This window comes from Myotis yumanensis, unplaced genomic scaffold, assembly GCF_028538775.1.
Source record: "Myotis yumanensis isolate MYYU_CA2020_CCGP unplaced genomic scaffold, mMyoYum1.0.hap1 SCAF_5, whole genome shotgun sequence".
Taxonomy (NCBI): Eukaryota; Metazoa; Chordata; class Mammalia; order Chiroptera; family Vespertilionidae; genus Myotis; species Myotis yumanensis.
In genome coordinates this window covers 83637110-83654111 of record NW_027223756.1, presented here as the reverse complement: position 1 = coordinate 83654111, position 17002 = coordinate 83637110, and the positions used below count along the sequence as shown (strand labels likewise).

Below are 17002 nucleotides of genomic sequence, written 5' to 3'. Positions count from 1 at the left end.
CCATAAGGTCCATCCTTGCCCCACTGACCTTCAAGGGTCTTCTTCATTTTGGTAATTTTAAGTTTCCCTCACAAGAACATCATTAAGGAAAAAACATGGGCTCTACTGTTTTTTTAGAGAGAATCTTTTTAATCCTCACTCTAGGATATGTCCTTTGTCATTGATTGGCTGCCTCCTGCATGCACCCTAACTGGGGATTGAGCCCGCAACCTAGGCAGGTGCCCTGACCAGAAGTCCAATCGACAACCTTTTGGTGCACAGGATGATGTTCCAATCAACTGAATCACTGGGCAGGGTGGAGTCTACTGTTTTCATTGGGTTTTTACACATTCCATATTTCACCTTTTACATTTTTCTTTGTGGAGTTTCCCTCAAAGGTCAAGTTAGCAAATTAGCATCAATATTTTCTTCTCAATATTGACACTAATTACATTTTTAGGTCGAGCAGATGAACTCGAATATGCCTTTTAGTTCATCATTTGTTCCTCTTTGATAATAAGATTCTTTTTTAAAAAAAAGTTTTTATTGATTTTTAAAGAGGAGGAAGAAGAAAATAGAGAAACATTTATATGAGAGAGAAACATCAATCGGCTGCCTCCTGTAGGCACCTCAACTGGGGACCGAACCTGCAACCTGGTATGTGCCCTGATCGGGAATCCAACCGGCGACCTTTCTGTGCATGGGGGCGACACTCAAATGAGCCACACCAGCCAGGGCTATGATAAGGTATTTTTTGTTGTTAATCCTCACTTGGTATTTTTTCATTGGTGTTTTAGAGAGAGTGGGGGGAGGAGGGGGAAGAGGGAGAGGGAGAGGGAGGAGGAGAGAAAGAGAAACCAAAGTGAGAGAGACACATCAATTGGTTGCCTCCCGCATGCACCCCAACTGGGGCTGGTAATCAAACCTGCAACCCAGATATGTGCCCTTGACCAGGAATGGAACCCAGGACTGTTCCATGCTAATGCTCTAACCACTGAGAAAACTGGCCAGAGAGTAAGATTCTTTTTAAAGGTCAATTTGTATTTTTTATTTGGATACCAGTCATCACCACCCCCAAAATGTCATGCTTGGTAAGAATCTCTCTAAATGATGTGCTAATGGCTCACACCTTGACATTTTCCACTGCTACAGATTAAAATTCTCCCTTACTTTGCTTCACGACTACCTGCAAAGTATTACTATAAAATTGAGCTGCACGACCCTTGTTATGGAGAGAGTCATATGGGCGGGTATGTACCAGGAAGTGGAATAAGACACTGGAGAGTGGGAGCACAAACAGAGTTCTGGGCAAGGTGCAGGCCGTGTACCCCTGGCCACCTTCTGCAGCTCCGCATGCCCACCCTGCACTGGCAGAATGTGCACATTCTCCTTGGAGGGCTGCAGGAGAACCATTATTTTCTTATTATTATTTAAATGGTACTTGTGCTCCACAAACAGATCCACTGAAGCTGAAAACACATACTCTCTTGTATTTGGTGCCTGTGAGGGCAGGGCTCACAGTGCCTGGAGCAGCCAGCCAACACATGGCGGACCTCCAATGACCCAGCATGAAAACCGGGCTTGTCATGCAAGTATGGGGACAGGGCAGTGAGGATGGGAGTAGTCTACAGGAGGAACAGAACCATTTCTGCTCCAGCAACTCTGGCTTCCACCATAGTCATGAGTGCAGGCCATGAGATTGGCACCCATCACAGCACCGAACTCCTCTCCTTCCACCTCGCCTCCTCACTAACCTTAATCTCACCAGCCACACCTCTTCGTCCTGGGGCCTCTCCACCTGCTGTTGCCTCTGCTGGAGAACTCATCCCCAGACCTCCTTTCATCAGGGCTTCTTGGCCTCCCCACCACGCTATTTCCCTCTCCCCATGCTGACACCACTTGTCTGTTCCTTGTTTAACCAATGACTGTGGAATGGTCTCACAGGCACATGGGAGGCCAGGAAAGGCACCTGAGGACCCACAGCATCTACCCACCCACCCACGCACCCACCCCATTCCTCAGCTTACCTGTCCTTATACTTGATGACAGCGTCCACAATCTTCTTCATCTTTTTGGTGAGGTTGGGCGGGTTGGGGGAGAGCTTCTCAGCAGGTGGCCGCCCGCGCTTTTTTTGCTTCTTGCTCTCCTCGTCCTTGTCGCGGCTACGGGTGCTGGTGGTCGGGGTGGAGGAGCCGGCATCGCTGTCCCGCTTGCGTTTTCGCGATGATTTCTTCTGCCGAACCTCCTCTTCGATCTCCTCCAGCGTGCCCTCCTCGATGGCCTTCAGGGTCAATAGTGGTAAAATAGGACAGCCAGCACCGAGGTTGACAAGCAGAGGCCGCGGCGCAAACCCGTGGGTTCTGGCTGGGGCAGGACACACACCAGGGCTCTCAAAGGCTCCAAAAGGCCACAAAAGGCCAGAGCACACCCCACCCACGCCTGTCCTACACAAATAGAGGGTTGTACTTTAAAAATTAAAGAGTCGTATCTTCACTCCCGTGTAATGGACTCCTGTATCCCTCCACCCAGAGGTGACACTGTTAACACTTCTCTGGACCCGTGGCATCTTTTTTTAAAATTTGGGGTGAAACGGTTTTAAGTGCCCAGCTCAGTGGCATTAGGTACATTCACACTGTGTGCAGCCACCACCACCATCCAGCTCCAAGATCTCCTTGCCCTTCCCACGTACATGTGCACAACTGAGACAGCATGGAACTGTATCCACGTACCATACCATGACTCATGTTTATGCTTACTATATCCTGGACGCATCTCCTGTCGCTTTTCTGCAACATAATTTTTAATGCCTGTTAAGTATTTTATTGCAAAAAGGGCCATAATTGTTCATGGGCATTTGGGTTATTTCCACTATTTGGGGCAAGTGTGACTACTCTACATAATGGCATGATGACATCTGTCTTTTCTGTACAGATTACAGAAGTGAAGCTGTTGAATTGAAGGACATCAACGCGTACAATGTTAATTTTAAAATGATCCCAATTTATTCATTCTGAATAAGTAATTTGCATGTTTAAAACAAAGGGAAGGGAAGCCAGGTTTCCAGGGGAGCTTGGAATCATAAAGGGAGGGGGGCTGGACTCAAAGGGATGTGCTGGTCATTCGTCTCTCATTTATCAGCTGTGACTATGAAATGGGCAGGGGGCCTAGCACAGAGGACACAGCACTGAACAGAATCAGATGGACACTAATCAGTCAAGACTTCCCACAAACGTGGGTCAAGTGCCAGGAAGAAGGGTGAGTGGTGCTCTGATTGTGGAGCAGACCTGTCCTGCTTAGAGGTTCAGGAGCTTCCTAGAAGAGGTGGCACAGAAGCTGAGAACTGAAGGGTGGGGGCAGGAAAAGACAGCCAGGCCACAGGAACCGTATGGAGGGCTTGTGGCAGGCAGGAGGGACTGAAAGAAGGTCAGCACAGGGGAGGGCATGTACTGCAGGCCCAGTGGGGTGGGTGAAATACTGTCCCCCGCCCTGGTTGGAGCATCAGCCCGAGCACCAGAGACACAAGTTCAATTTCGGTCAAGGGCACATATCTGGATTACAGGTCTAATCCCGGCCCTGGTTGGGGCGCATGTGGGAGGCATCCAATCAATGTGTTTCTTTCACAGTGATGCTTCTCTCTCTCTTTCTCCCCCTCTCCCTCCCTTCCTCTCTCTCAAAATCAATGGAAAAAATATCTTTGGGTAAAGATTAAAAAACAAAAAATACTGTTCCCCAAAATATCCAAATGGAACCTCGGAATGTTATTTTATTTGAAAACAAAATCTTTGCAGATGTTATTACTTAAGAATCAAGCAAGATGAGTTCATCCTGTGTTAGGGTGGGCCCAAGCTCCAATGAGGGTGACCTTATGAGAGACAGAAAAGCCACACAGAGGCACAGGGTAGAGGCCATGTAAAGATGGAGGCAGAGAGTGGAATGATGGGGCCACAAGCCAAGGAATGCCAGGGCGACCACAAGCTGAAAGAGGCATAGAAGGCTTCTCCCCTAGAGCCTTCGGAAGAAACAGGGTCCTGCTGACACCTGGATTTTAGAACCCTAGCCCTCCGGGACTGTGAAAGAATAAATTGCTGTTGTCTTAAGCCACCAAGTATGTGGTAATTGTTATGGCAGCCCTAGGAATATCTAATATCTGGGTTTCTAGTCCCTGGGCCTGTAAGGCAACAGCCAGCAACATTCTGAAGGATTTTGGCACATAGGGGATAAGAGTGCCTATCAAAAAAGTAGTGTCCATTACACATCCACTACTAAGAGAGGAGAGTGCCTCTTTTGGGCAAACATATTTATTATTAATGTAAATTTTATTGCGTATGACATATAAAAAGCTATGTGATCAATGGGGAAAGAACAGTCTTTTCAACAAATGGTACTAGGACCACTGGATATCCACAGGTAAAAGAATGAAGTTGGACCCTAAATTATTGCTATATACAAAATGAACTTAGAGGATCATGGGCATAAATGTAAAAGCTGAAACACTAAAACTTGAAAGAAAATATAGGGGTAAATCTTTGTGACCTTGCATCTGGTCAGAGATTCCCAGACAAGATCCCAAAGGATAAGCAGTAAGAGAAAAATAAACTGGACTTCATCAAAATTAAAAACTTTTGTGCTCCAAAGGAAACCATGAAGAAGATAAACCACAGATCAGGAGAAAATATTTGCAAATCACACATCTGATAAGAGACTTATAAAAAAGATATACAAGTGGCTAATAAGCACATGAAGATGTTCAATGCCATTAGCCACTAGAAAAATGGAACTCAAAACCACAAAGAGACACCACTTTATACCACTGGAATGAATAAAATAAAAAAGAGATAATAACAAGTATTAACAAGGATGCAGAGAAATTCCCTCATATCCTGCTGGTGTGAATGTAAAACGGTGCAGCTGCTTTGGAAAACAGGCAGTCCCTCAAAAGGTTAAACATAGAATTACCATTTGAGACCCAGCAATTCCACTTCTAGTATATACTTGAGAGAAATCAAAACACGTCCTCACAAAACGTGTACACAAATGTTCATGGCAGCATTATTCACAATAGCCAAAAAGTGGCAACAACCCAAGTGTCCATCAACTGATGAATGGATAAAAATGTGGTATATCGTACAATAAAACATAATTCAGCCTTGATAAGAAAGAATATGTGCTTCTATCATGGATAAACCATGAAAATACTTTGCCTCGTGAAAGAAGCCAGAAGAAGCAAGACATCAAAGGATCACATGTTGCATGATGCTATTTCTATGTAATGTCCAGAATAGGGTGACTGTCAAGGGCAAGGGGGAATAAAGGGAAGGAAGATAGCTAAAGAGGAAAGGGCTTCTTTTTTGGGATGATGAGGATGTTCTAAAATTGGTTTGTGATGACAATTTCAAGACTGATAATATAGTAAAAACCATTGACTTGTACATCTTAAATGGGTGAATTTTGCAGCATATAAATTACACCTTCAAAAAATGTATATAAAACATGAGTAGCATATGGCAAAAGGCACTCACTGTCTCAAAAATGTGGGGGTGGGAATGCTCCATGGAAGCTGATACAGCTCTGTAACTGGGCCTAAGTTCCCTCATCAGGAGTTTTCTTCTTGGCCCCGGAGCCCTGGGCCAGAAAACAGGACACTACACTCACTCCTCAGGTTTGCCTGGTTCCCTGGCATGTTTCAACGGCCCCTCTCATGCATATCTCAGTGGGTGAGTTTCCAAGTCTGGGGTTATCTGAGCTCATAGGCAGGGACCGGGTCCCAGTTAACCCAAGGGAACCCTAGGGTGTACGATCAGAGGCCGCACCTCTCATTCTGGGATGTGGCACTCAGCAGGGTGCAGCAAAAGCCATCACCAACCTTCTGGGAAGAGTTGCTTCAGGGACATTTTTATGAAACAACTTCCAGGTTGGATTTTTTAATCATTACCTCTGCACTCAGAGCCCCCAAACATGGGGAGGGGTCTGATTTATCACTACAATCCCAGTGTCCATGCAGTGGGCCCTGGGCTGGGGCCCTGACTCAGCATTCTGCAACTACAGCTACAGGGCTGGGTGCTACCTGCTGAAAACGAGTGTTGACATCACCTCTATTAGTAACTGTGGTTGCAGTCTCATCAGCAGCTCACTTCCTCCTCCTTCCTCCCCAGCCTGGCTAGGAGTCCAGGTCCTAAGGTGACGTACTTTTGGGGTGATGTGTCCAAAGCAGGGCTACCTGACCCCATCAGCATTTCTGAGCAGCTGGCAGAGCAACGGAATGTTCACTAATCTCTGGCTGTGTTTCCTATGGACCGGCACTCAGGAGACCTGCACCATGCTGAGATCGGCAATGTTTTACTCTAACACCATGAAGAGGTGAACCTTCACATGGAAGAGGCCAATTACATACAGCAGTCAGTTTTGAACTGCTTGGGGATGGCACTGGTGCTCTTTCCTGTCTCTGGTCGGGAGGAATTGAGCAAACCTGACCCTATGTTAGAAGTGCTGCTGTTGTGAATGAAAGCCAAGAACGGCTGAAAGGAACACGCTCAGGTTTTGGACAGAGGCCGAGCTATTCGTGGTGTGAGCCTCTCCTCCCCCAGCCCTGCTCCTCGCCGGCCATCTCTGGCATATACCTTGAGCCACTGCTTCTCCGTCAGTGAGTCACTGTAGTCCACCTCCTTGCGGTGGCGGGAACCACGGCCAAACATCTTCTCTTCTTCTTCCTCGCAGGTCAGCCGCTCCACCTCCGCATCGTCCTTGATGATCCATGAGGGGAGCTCATCCTCCTCCATCAGGCGTGGCTTCCGCTTGGGGTTGCGGGCTTCCTCACGCCTGCGGTCCAGATCCATGCGCTGGGGAGCAAGGAGAGGGTGTGGACAAGGAGAGGCATCAGCACAGGGAGAGCCAGGAGAACATTCAAGGGATGTTGATAAGGGGCTGCTTCTTTGCCTCGGGGACCAATGCCCCAGCAGCAGTCAAACAGCAGCTCTGGGTATTGCTAAGGCCAAGGTGGCCTGGCTCCTACGTCCGGCCCTGGCTAGGGGCTCTGCTTTAGGGACAGAGAAAACTGGAAAGGACTGACGAATTGCATAAGGGAGCCGAAATGGGGTGACAGCTTCAAAGTATAGTCTTGCCAGGTGGCTCAAAGCCTGCTGGGCCCAAGAGCCCAAACTAATACCATACTTCTCATCCAGAAGCATGAGGTATTGGTGGCCAAGGTGTTCACCAGACCCTTGGCTTTAGACAGTATTAATACCCCCTTAAAGCGAACTTCAAGGGAGCCTCAACAAATTCAAGAGCACAGGTACTTGGGGACTGAGGGTCACAAATGAGAAGGATGGCTAGGTGTGTGTCCACTACCCCTGTGACACTCTTAGGACATGGAAGAAAGATGGGTCAATTAAGAGGCATTGTGGGGCCACCCCTAGCTCCATTATCACCCAGGGACTCCAACATCACTGAGAGTTTTTGCTCTGTTTGAAGTCATCAGGGCAGGGCATGTGAACCCCTCCAGGCTCCCAGTTTCAAATGGGTGGAAAATTGAGCTGTGTGTGAGGTGGAAATGCCACCTCAACTCCTGCCTGTGGTGCTTACCATGAATAGATCAAACTCCTCTTCGTGCCGGGCAATCATCTGATTCACAGTTTCATCGTCGGGCACTTCATCTTCTTCCTACAAGATTTCCCATGATTAGTTCAAGGGTGGAGAGGCCAGGATGGGCGGTGGCCGGGCTCGGAGGCGAGCGGCGGCATCCATGGGAAATGAGCTGGTGGTCCCAGTCCGGCTGCAGTGGATGGCGACCCACACAGCAGCGAGAGGCACACACACACACGCACACGCACGCTCCGTGGGATCAGGGCCCTTGCTGGCCATCTCAGCCGAGAAGCCGAGGATTGAATGGGCATGGAGACTGAACTACCCCTCTCACCTTTAGAGGTGGCTCCTCCAAGTCGGGGTTGACGCCCGCTGGCGGAGGGGCAGTGTGGGCGAAGCTGGCACTGCCGCTGCCCGTGCTGCAGTGTCTGCTCTGTGGATAAATAGAGGACTTCAGTCTCCAGGGCTGTCAATCCAGCGTCTTTCACCAGCAGTTTAGAAAAAAAAAACCACTTCAAAGAAAAAGCAAGTACTCATCCTCTTTCCTTTCAGCCCACACTCCCTTTACTCCAAAGGGATGCAAAAAAAGAAAAAAGAAAAAAAAAGAGTGCAAAAAAGGTAAAAAAACAAAAATGAAAGCCACTCATGCATTCACCACTCACGCTGGGGAGGGGGTTGGGGCCGGTGCTGCCCTCACCTCGTCCTGCTCCTCATGCTCCAGGATGGCCTGCAGGAAGGCACGCCTCTCATGGCTGGAGGACTTCTGGTCAAACATGCCGGCCTGGATCACCTTCTGATCGACGTTGAGCTTGTACTTGGCGGCAGCCAGAATCTTCTCCTCCACACTATTGACTGTGCAGAGGCGGAGCACCCGCACCTCGTTTTGCTGCCCAATGCGGTGGGCTCGGTCCTGCGCTTGCAGGTCCTGAGGAAGAAACACTGGTCAGTCCCGAGCAAGCACTTTAGAGTTTTAAGGGGAGGTCGACCTTGCGAAGCCATTGGGAGAGGTGGAGCCTTTTGATTATTTTGTGCCTGCCTCTTGCCTGGCCATTCTGCTAGTCCCAACCAGGAGCCGCCTGGCCGGGAGTTCAGGTACAGGATCGGGAGCCTGTGCCAGGAAGATTTCATCCTGAGTTCCTGCAGAAGTGTCACTTTCTTAGTGAAACTTGAGAAATACTCAAGAAGATAGCACAGTTTGGGAGGACAACCCCTGGGTGGTTATATCCCAAGCAGCTCCTATCACAAATGCCTACCCCAGGAGGGCCCTATGCTCAGCGTGACTGTATCACGGTACCATTAACAGGATGGGGGCAAAGCTGGATAGCATGTTGGCGATGCCTACTTTGGTTGTGGACCCTAGTACTTCCTTACTGTGCAACCAGGCCCGAGCTCAACTTCTCTGAACCTCAGGCCTCACTCTGTTCACACGAGCCACTCTCCTGGCTATTGTGTACCTGAGAGGAGCGAATGGGCATCGAGTGCTCAGTCCAGTGCCTGGTGTGGAACAAGCTCTGATAAAGTGATAGCCATGACTGCCAACCCAATTTCGATCATCACCCCCCAGCACAGAACCAGGAGGGATCCCACGAAATATTGTGCCAGGGGGATGGGGCTGTTTGGGGCTGAGCTCAAAATTAGTACCTAATGGGGGACACAGAGGTCACACCTGCTTGGAGACAGGAGTGTCCTCTCTCCACTGCTGGGCGCCCTGGCTTGGCCAGCATGCTTCCTGGCAGGGCCAGCACTCGATGGCAGCTCCCAATCCCTGCAGTGGGCTTAGTGGCCTCTGATACTGCCCAGGGTAACAGAGGGAGGACAGGGCTCCACAGGAGCTTCTGCCTGCTGCCTGCTTGCTGACAGCAGAGGCACACCCCAACCACCTCCTGGGAAACTGGCCAGTTGTCAAAGTCCAGGCAGGAACTACTCCCCAAGCTGACAGTAGAAAGGGATGCTAGCAAACACCCAGGGTATTCGTCCATCAGATGGGCTATCATTTACACACTGATAATGGGTGCCAACAGGCTGGGGTAAGAGTATACTCACATCCCATCAGTGGGAAAGAAACCTGGAAGCCTTCTGGAGGCCACTTGGGCAGAAGCAACTATATCTATGACGAAGGGGACACACCCATGAACCAAGCAATCCCACCTCTCAAGGTTGACCTGGCTGGTGCTCTGAGAGAGCAATAATAGGGCTCGCTGAGGGGGCTAGTGGCCATGCCAAACACCAAAACCCAGATGTCTGATAACTGGACTTTGAGTTAAAAGTCTGAGAGCCACTGTAAGCTGGGACGGCCAGCAGCTGACCAATGCTCACACAGAGATGAAACACCCCAGCAGCTAAAGGGAAGGGACATGTCCTGGAAAATGCTGTATTTCTGTGAAAAACAGAACACACAGATTAGATGCTGGCATACACTCAGAGAAGAGCAGGATGGGTGGGGAAGGGGAAAAATGAACTCTACATTAACTCTGAGTTATTAATATTTACCATTTTTAAAGTTAAGAAAAAGTTAAATATTTAAAAACTACTGTATCTCTAAAATCACATCCTTGCACCTACTGGCACGTGTCCCCATGGAGTGTATACAGGTAGGAAACAGAGCAGCAGTACACAAAGTGCATAAAAGATGACCCAGGTTTTGTTTACAAAAGCAAACGGCCTAGGACTTCCATCATAAAACAGCGACGATTACTGCCAGCTGATAGGAGTGGGGCCTTTTCCATTTTCTGTCCACATGTGTGTTAATACCAGAATTTTTTTTTAAAATTGATTTCAGAGAAGGGAGAGGGACAGAGAGATAGGAACATCAATGATGAGAGAGAATCACTGATTGGCTGCCTCCTGCACGCCCCCTACTGGGGATCGAGCCCGCAACCCAGGCATGTCCCCTTGACAGGAATCGAACCTGGGACCCTTCAGTCCGCAGACTGACACTCTATCCACTGAGCCAGACCAGCAAGGGCCAGGCTTCTTTTTATATATGTAACAATGGAATATATTTTTGTCATATCAGAACAAAAAGTTATTTTTGGTTTGAGAAACAGAGGGGAATGAATATAATCTGGGCTTCTCTCCAAAAGCATCAAGCACTGTAGGTGCTGCTCCCGGGCCTGGGAGGTTTCAAAGAGGCTAGTGGCATTCATGACGCTCTCCCTGAGCCTCAAGCTTCTCCACCCAGGGCACCAGGGGCTTTTACCTGGTGGGGGTTCCAGTCACTGTCAAAAATGATCACAGTGTCAGCCGACTGGAGGTTCAGGCCGAGCCCCCCGGCCCGGGTGCTGAGCAGGAAGATGAAATACTCGGAGCCGGGCTCGTTGAAGGTTTTCAGCAGCATGCCCCGATCCTCCGCTTTTGTGGTTCCTGCCAGGTACAAAGCCAACAGGGTTAGTGGGGTGACTGAGGGGGAGACAGGCAGTAGCAAAGAGACACACAGAGGAACATGTGCTTTGGAGAACAGAGACTGCACCTACATGTGACACCACTAAAAGCCACTCTCCCCATCCCAGAAGGAAAGAATGAGCCCCATGAAGATGGCTGCGCCTCCTCCGTATAAAACAGGGATGCTGCAAGAACTAGACCAGGTGGGGGCTGAAGCCCAGAAAACACCCAGGCAACAAGGGCTCCCCAGCAACTGACCAGGGGCCAAGAGTCTGCCCTCAAACCTACTGCATTGAGATTTCTTGGTTCAGAGAGAATCGCCTACATGCAAGCACACAGGTGTCTTATTTCAGCGGCTCATTTCCCTTTGGGCAGGACAGGCTTCTAAGAGTTACAGGGACTCTCAGGTGTTGGCCCAGGACAAGATCCTCAGCATCATGAGTACCAGAGAGGCATGTAAGTACTCACAATGCTATTGCTGCCAGCTCAGAGCAGAGGTACCTTGGCAAATTCAGGCGTCATTTTTGGTGATGAAACAAAAATTAAACACTTCCTGCCACTCACCTATAGGTCCCAATGAACAGTGCAAAGGCCTGCTGCCCTCCAGATGTGCCCGCAGCTACAACAGATCTAAGGAAGGGCTGAGGCCTCAAGTGGGGCAGGGGCAGGTCCAGGAGGAGGGGCCACCTCTCCAAGTGCCAGACCTGCACCCTTACTCCTACCACTCTGGTGGTGGAAGGCTCTATTTTTATACAATGTGTCACTGAGCCCCCTTCCTCCATTCTTTACTAGTTTCTATCCGTTTGGCAGTGTCCATGGGAAGTAGGGATGAATCATGCTTAACCCACAAAATCCTCCTCCTTATCGAAATAACTCTTGTCATGGAAGAAAGGAGGGGAAAAGGGTAGGTGGACGGGCACTGGGGTGGGTGAAAACATGCTTTCCAAATACTGTACAGCCTGTCCTTTGGAGGGTTGGGATGGTGACACAGAAAAGAACGGACCCTCCCAGAGGATGGAGCAACTGGAGAGGCCAAGGCACAGAGGGAAGAGTAAGGTGAGACCCATGATCAGATTTGTGTTTTTAAAGGTTGCCCTGGACAAAAGTCCAAGAATGGGCTGAGGAAGGCAAGATTCAGGGCAGGTTCTGGGACCGATAATCAGCCCAGCAACCACCAGTCCGTGGTCTGTGAAGCCACAAGATGCAGAGTGAAAGACAACACAGCGACACAGAGGTTTGGGGCATCTGGCCATGGAGATGGACTTGGCAATAGGCTTAGATAAAGATTCTGAGTTGTGCGGGGAATGAAGAAACTCTTAACCATGTTCACCCCAATGGCACTCAAGTTCATTTTTCTCATGAACACCATTCATTCTTGCCATCTGACAGAGGATGGGGACTCCCTCTAGGGCCTCCCTGGCCAGCTGACATGTCACATCACAGGTCCTGCATGTTGTCAGCATCTCACTCAGTCCACTCCTGCCCCAGGCTCCCGTGTGGTGGGGTAAAGGCAGGAACACTGGCCTCCCTGAGTGCAGGGTCACAGCCAAGCAGTTCCCAGGGTCTTGCTACTCTTACCCCTGCAGCATCCAGTTCCCTCCTCTCTTTCCCACTCAGTGCTCATGGTTTGAGCAGGAACAAGCCTGGTTCCAGCTCCAGGCCTGATCAGTGACAGTGGCACTGACACGTGGGCAGTGGAGATGGGCATGTGGCTCACAGCAGCTAATGAGGGCCAGCCCCTGGAACTCTCTGTTGGGGACACTGTGGAGGCAGAAGGGCACCTGGGGAGTATGTCAAGGACAAAGGCACCAAGAGCCCAGGAAAGCCCCTCCAGCATCACCTGAACCCTGGCTCAGCTGTGCCCACAGGAGAATACAGCCCTCCCTGTAGCCCTGAGAGCCTGTGTCACTGAGCGTGCTGCTGCACTCACTCCTGCTGGGACACCTAGGGGCTCGGACCTCGTCCTGCCTTGCAAGGGAGGGCACATTGGCCAGAAGCTCTGCCAGCAGTGGATAATGAGACCCTTTAACAAATGTCTCTCTTGGTCAGACTCACCATCGAGCCTGAGGTATTTAAAGCCACGATACGCAAAATAATCTTCCATGATCGTCATGAGAGAGGTCATCTGACAGAAGAGTAGCACTTTATGGTTGGTGGCACGAAGTTTGGGCAAAATTCTATCGAGGAGCTCGAATTTCCCTGAGGCTCGGTACAGGTCCAGCCTGGTGAGAGGAGGGAGGAGGGAAGAATACACACAATGTTAACAATGGCACGTAGTAGGTGGGCAAAGGAGGAGGCACGGTCCCGTCTGCAGGCTGAACTGAGCCAGCCTACACGGGCTGGTCATCAGGGGTAAGGGCACACAAGTGACTTCCTAGGCAGATCCCCTACCCCCATAAAGATTCAGCAAAGCCACTTCAACCCAACTAAAACACACTCAGGCCATCCTTGGTCAAGGGTGGCCATGTAATCATCATCCGACTTGGATACTTGTGAGAAGAGACGCTATTAGTAACTATGCAACGTCTCCATTTTGTTAAAGAACCAGAAGCTATAGCTCACACTGTAGAGTGCCCACACTGAGCCACACACAGGGCTAATGGTCACTGCAGCTCCTCTCAGTCACTGCAATGTACTACCCCTGGTTTACAGATGTGGAAACTGAAGCTGGGGACAGCGTAACACGGTTGCTGCAGTGCCTGGTCCAGGACTCAAACCCACATCTGTGGGAGCCCATTAAGCAATTCGGAATAAAAAAGGACAACTCAGAAGAATGTTTTACTTTTTGATGTAATGCCTCTACTCTTGAAAGTGGCTTAGTATCCCAGAGAAATGATGGTGTTAGCAAGGCTGCTGGCAATGGTGAAATCTAGATGCAGCTTCCACATCGAACACCAGGGCTTAATGAAGCCTGGGCTGAACGTTATAACAATGCCAGGGAAAGCACACCCATGGCAAGGTGGGCAGCACACCATATAGAGGATCTCCCTGTTGGCAGGCAGAGTTAAGGCTCAGAATGGTGAAGAAAGCTGGCAACATTCACAGAGCCTTGGGGGAGGTGGCAGAGTGGGGCCTGGAAACCAGGTTCAACCTTAGGAATTCTGCCTTTTGGGATTAATGGTGGACAACTCTTGTGCGGAGGATTTATTTTCTTCTTTGAATTTGTCTACTTTTTCTAAACTTTCTGTCATGAACTTAATGCCTCTGAAACCAAACCAATGTAACAATAGCAACAGAACCAACAAAACATGTGAGAAACACCACCACATGGCCCGCCTGCCCACCCCATACAGGAGGGAAGCTTCTCACCCTTGGACGATGCCACCGGTAAATCCCAGGTGCTCGGAAAAGGACTCCTGCAATGGAATGAGAGACAATTGAATGGGGGGACGGGGGAACGGGCAGAAAAATGCTGCCCAGCACCATGCCTCTGACCCCTCACCCCAGTGCTAAGTGCCTGCCCACAGTGCTCTGAAGCCACAGATGTCAACTACAGCTCTTCTATCCCACCCGTGTATGTCCCTTCCCCGTGTTTTTCCAATGAAGGAAAGGTAGTCATGATATAACACTCAACCACCAAAATGAGTACACAAGGAGAGTGTGCACCGGAGACCATCTTGGGATTGCGGAAACAGAATCCTAGGGGCACCAGGGGTATTCCAACAACCCAGAAACATTATGCCAAAACACAAACATATATGTGTGTGCTTTTCAGAAACAAGAATCCAAATTCTTAAAGGGCACCGTGGCCCAAAACGGTATGACCCGGAGACTTCCTGAAGAGGAAAGCTGCGCTGAGTCGATGCCATGACCCAGGATGGCCCCACATGTCACTGAATGGGAAATGCTAGTGCATCAATGAACAGAGGCAGTGTGACCCCACAAGGTGAAAAATGACCCAGAGAGGAGTTTCCTAATGATCTGTGGTTATCATAGGGTGGGCTTTCAAGGACTTCCATGTCTATCACATTTTTTCTACACTGTTTTGATTCTTTCCCATAAGCACTTGCAAACAGCAAATCAACAGAGATAAATGTACAGGCATTGTCTATTTAAAATATTATAAACTATTTTTTTTTAAAGTTATCAAAGGAGAAGCAATCTAGCTCTGCCTATGGGATCAGTGGCGCCGGCTATCCCCGGTGATGGGTGCTCAGGGCAGCACCAAGAGGGGGGGCCTCACCTCGATGTGCTGGAACATGTACGGGTGGTTGCAGATCTTCCTCAGCTGCATGATGGTGTTCATCAGGGTCTTGGTGCCGCCTTTGCCCTGCAGAGGAAGAGAAGAGTCCCACGTCAGGCCTTGTCCCAGGATGGGGAGGGATGGGTGGTGGAAAGAGGATTGTGGAAAGAGAAGCTTTAGGGGCAGGTATGGCTTGTGGCAGAGAAATGAGGAGTGAAGAACTGGCTCCTGTGGAAACTCAGAGGCTTGAAACCAGCTCTGGGGGAGCAGAGACTACCCGGCGCACTGGAGGGATGGAAGGTGGGAAGGAAGGGAAATAAGAGTGACAGCTAAGGCTGAGTCACAAACGCTTTTTGAAGCCAGCTTCATTCTGGGCATTGTGGCAAGTCTCTGGGGGCTGCAGCCAGATGGGTCATAACTTAGGAAGATTGCTGGCTACAGGGTGAAGGAAGGATTCAGGAGTAAGTGGGTGCCGTGGGATAGAAGTAAACCTGTAAAAACGCTGCTGCCATAGCTCAGGTACAAAAGGGCCCTAACAAAACATCTAGAGGAGGAAATGGGGAGGTAGAGCTAAGCTTGAGGTACTGGGTGTGGAATCAAGAGACCTGGGATGATAATTTCAGTTCAGGTAAAGGATGGGGTAGGGGGGCACTGGGACCTCAGAGAAATACCAGAGGTCAGCAGCCAGCCCAGCTCCCACTCCTCTCCACTGTAACACCACCCCCCTGCCCAATGTCACTTGCTAAAAAGGTGAAAGGGCTAAGTGTTCATGGCTGTTGGGGCAGATTTTTCCCAGATGGGAAGGTGGGGCTCACTAAAACATTCTAATTCTGCGGGAATTAGTGCTGGGCCCTGTGCTGCCACTGTCACACCCATGGAGGCTAACATTTCATAAACAAAAAGGACATCAGACAACATCTGACTTGGGAGGCTCTTGGGGCCCTAAGTGTGCCCCAGAACTGGTCCATGAGCCTCTGCGCCCGCAGCCTTACTGACTGAGCCCATTGACACCAGCCATGACTTAAACAATAGCTCTGCAATGCCTTCGGGATCACCACTTCATGGGGCCTAGACCACAGCAATAAGCTCCAAGAAGGTGGGAGACCTGCAGGTTACAGTGTGCACAACCCCACACACCTGGCTGCCCCGAATCCACCCGCCTTGGATACTTAGGTGGGGAAGTGGGGCCTGGGCAAACCTTCTTGTCCTTCTCAGAGCCATCGGTCAGCAACACCCCCTTGGCCTGCATGTGCCGGTACAACACACGTTGCAGAGCAGACATGTCGCACTTGATGACGTACTCCACCTGTAAGGGACACACAGCGCCATCAGTGGGGGTCCAGGGGTCCTGAGCCTAATCTCCCACCTGAGTGCATCTATCTCTTGGCAGCATCCTGGGCCCTGGGATGTGTGCTCTGATCAAGGCACACAGGGGTGATGGTGAAAGAGCCCCAACAGCTGGGGACATGAGGGAAGTGATGCACCAGGACAGAGAAACATGGAGGGGGAGTCCTGGACTGCTCTTGCCCCTACGGCATCTACTCTAACCCTTTCTTTCCCACTCTCAGTGCTCAAGGTTCCAGCAAGAACAAAGACTGATTCCAGCTTCAGGCCCGATCAGTGATAGCTCCACAGCCACCTGGGCAGTGGAGAGATGGGCACATGGTTCACAGCAGCCTAATAAGAGCCAGCCCCTGGAACTCTGGGAAAAGAGATGGGCTGCCTCTCTGTTGGGGACACATGTGGCCACCTTCCAAAGGCCTCTCCAGGTATGACTAGAGGGGTAACTGGCCAGGAACCCCAGCCCTGCCGGGGGAAAGGAAAGGGAGCCCTGGGGGCCCACTGTGGTACTGGTTCCCTGAGCAAGAATTCAGGGCCATT

The 17002-nt window shown here is 50.0% G+C and overlaps 1 protein-coding gene across 7 annotated transcripts in view; it reads right to left on the bottom strand.

Moving 5' to 3' along the window:
• SMARCA4 (SWI/SNF related BAF chromatin remodeling complex subunit ATPase 4) overlaps positions 1-17002 on the bottom strand; it is a 96516-nt gene that overhangs the window by 18607 nt on the left and 60907 nt on the right. For 4 of the 7 annotated variants that reach the window (XM_070416056.1, XM_070416058.1, XM_070416059.1 and 1 more), the window contains exons 21-30: positions 16320-16427; positions 15122-15208; positions 14248-14294; positions 12994-13160; positions 10757-10920; positions 8255-8482; positions 7892-7990; positions 7558-7635; positions 6597-6815; positions 2007-2260 (exon numbers count right to left, since the gene is read on the bottom strand). In XM_070416056.1, the coding sequence (XP_070272157.1) occupies positions 2007-2260; positions 6597-6815; positions 7558-7635; positions 7892-7990; positions 8255-8482; positions 10757-10920; positions 12994-13160; positions 14248-14294; positions 15122-15208; positions 16320-16427 (1451 nt within the window). Of the gene's footprint in view, positions 1-507; positions 750-2006; positions 2261-6596; positions 6816-7557; positions 7636-7891; positions 7991-8254; positions 8483-10756; positions 10921-12993; positions 13161-14247; positions 14295-15121; positions 15209-16319; positions 16428-17002 lie in introns of those variants that run through there. The other 3 variants (XM_070416062.1, XM_070416060.1, XM_070416063.1) reach the window with 2 other exon arrangements.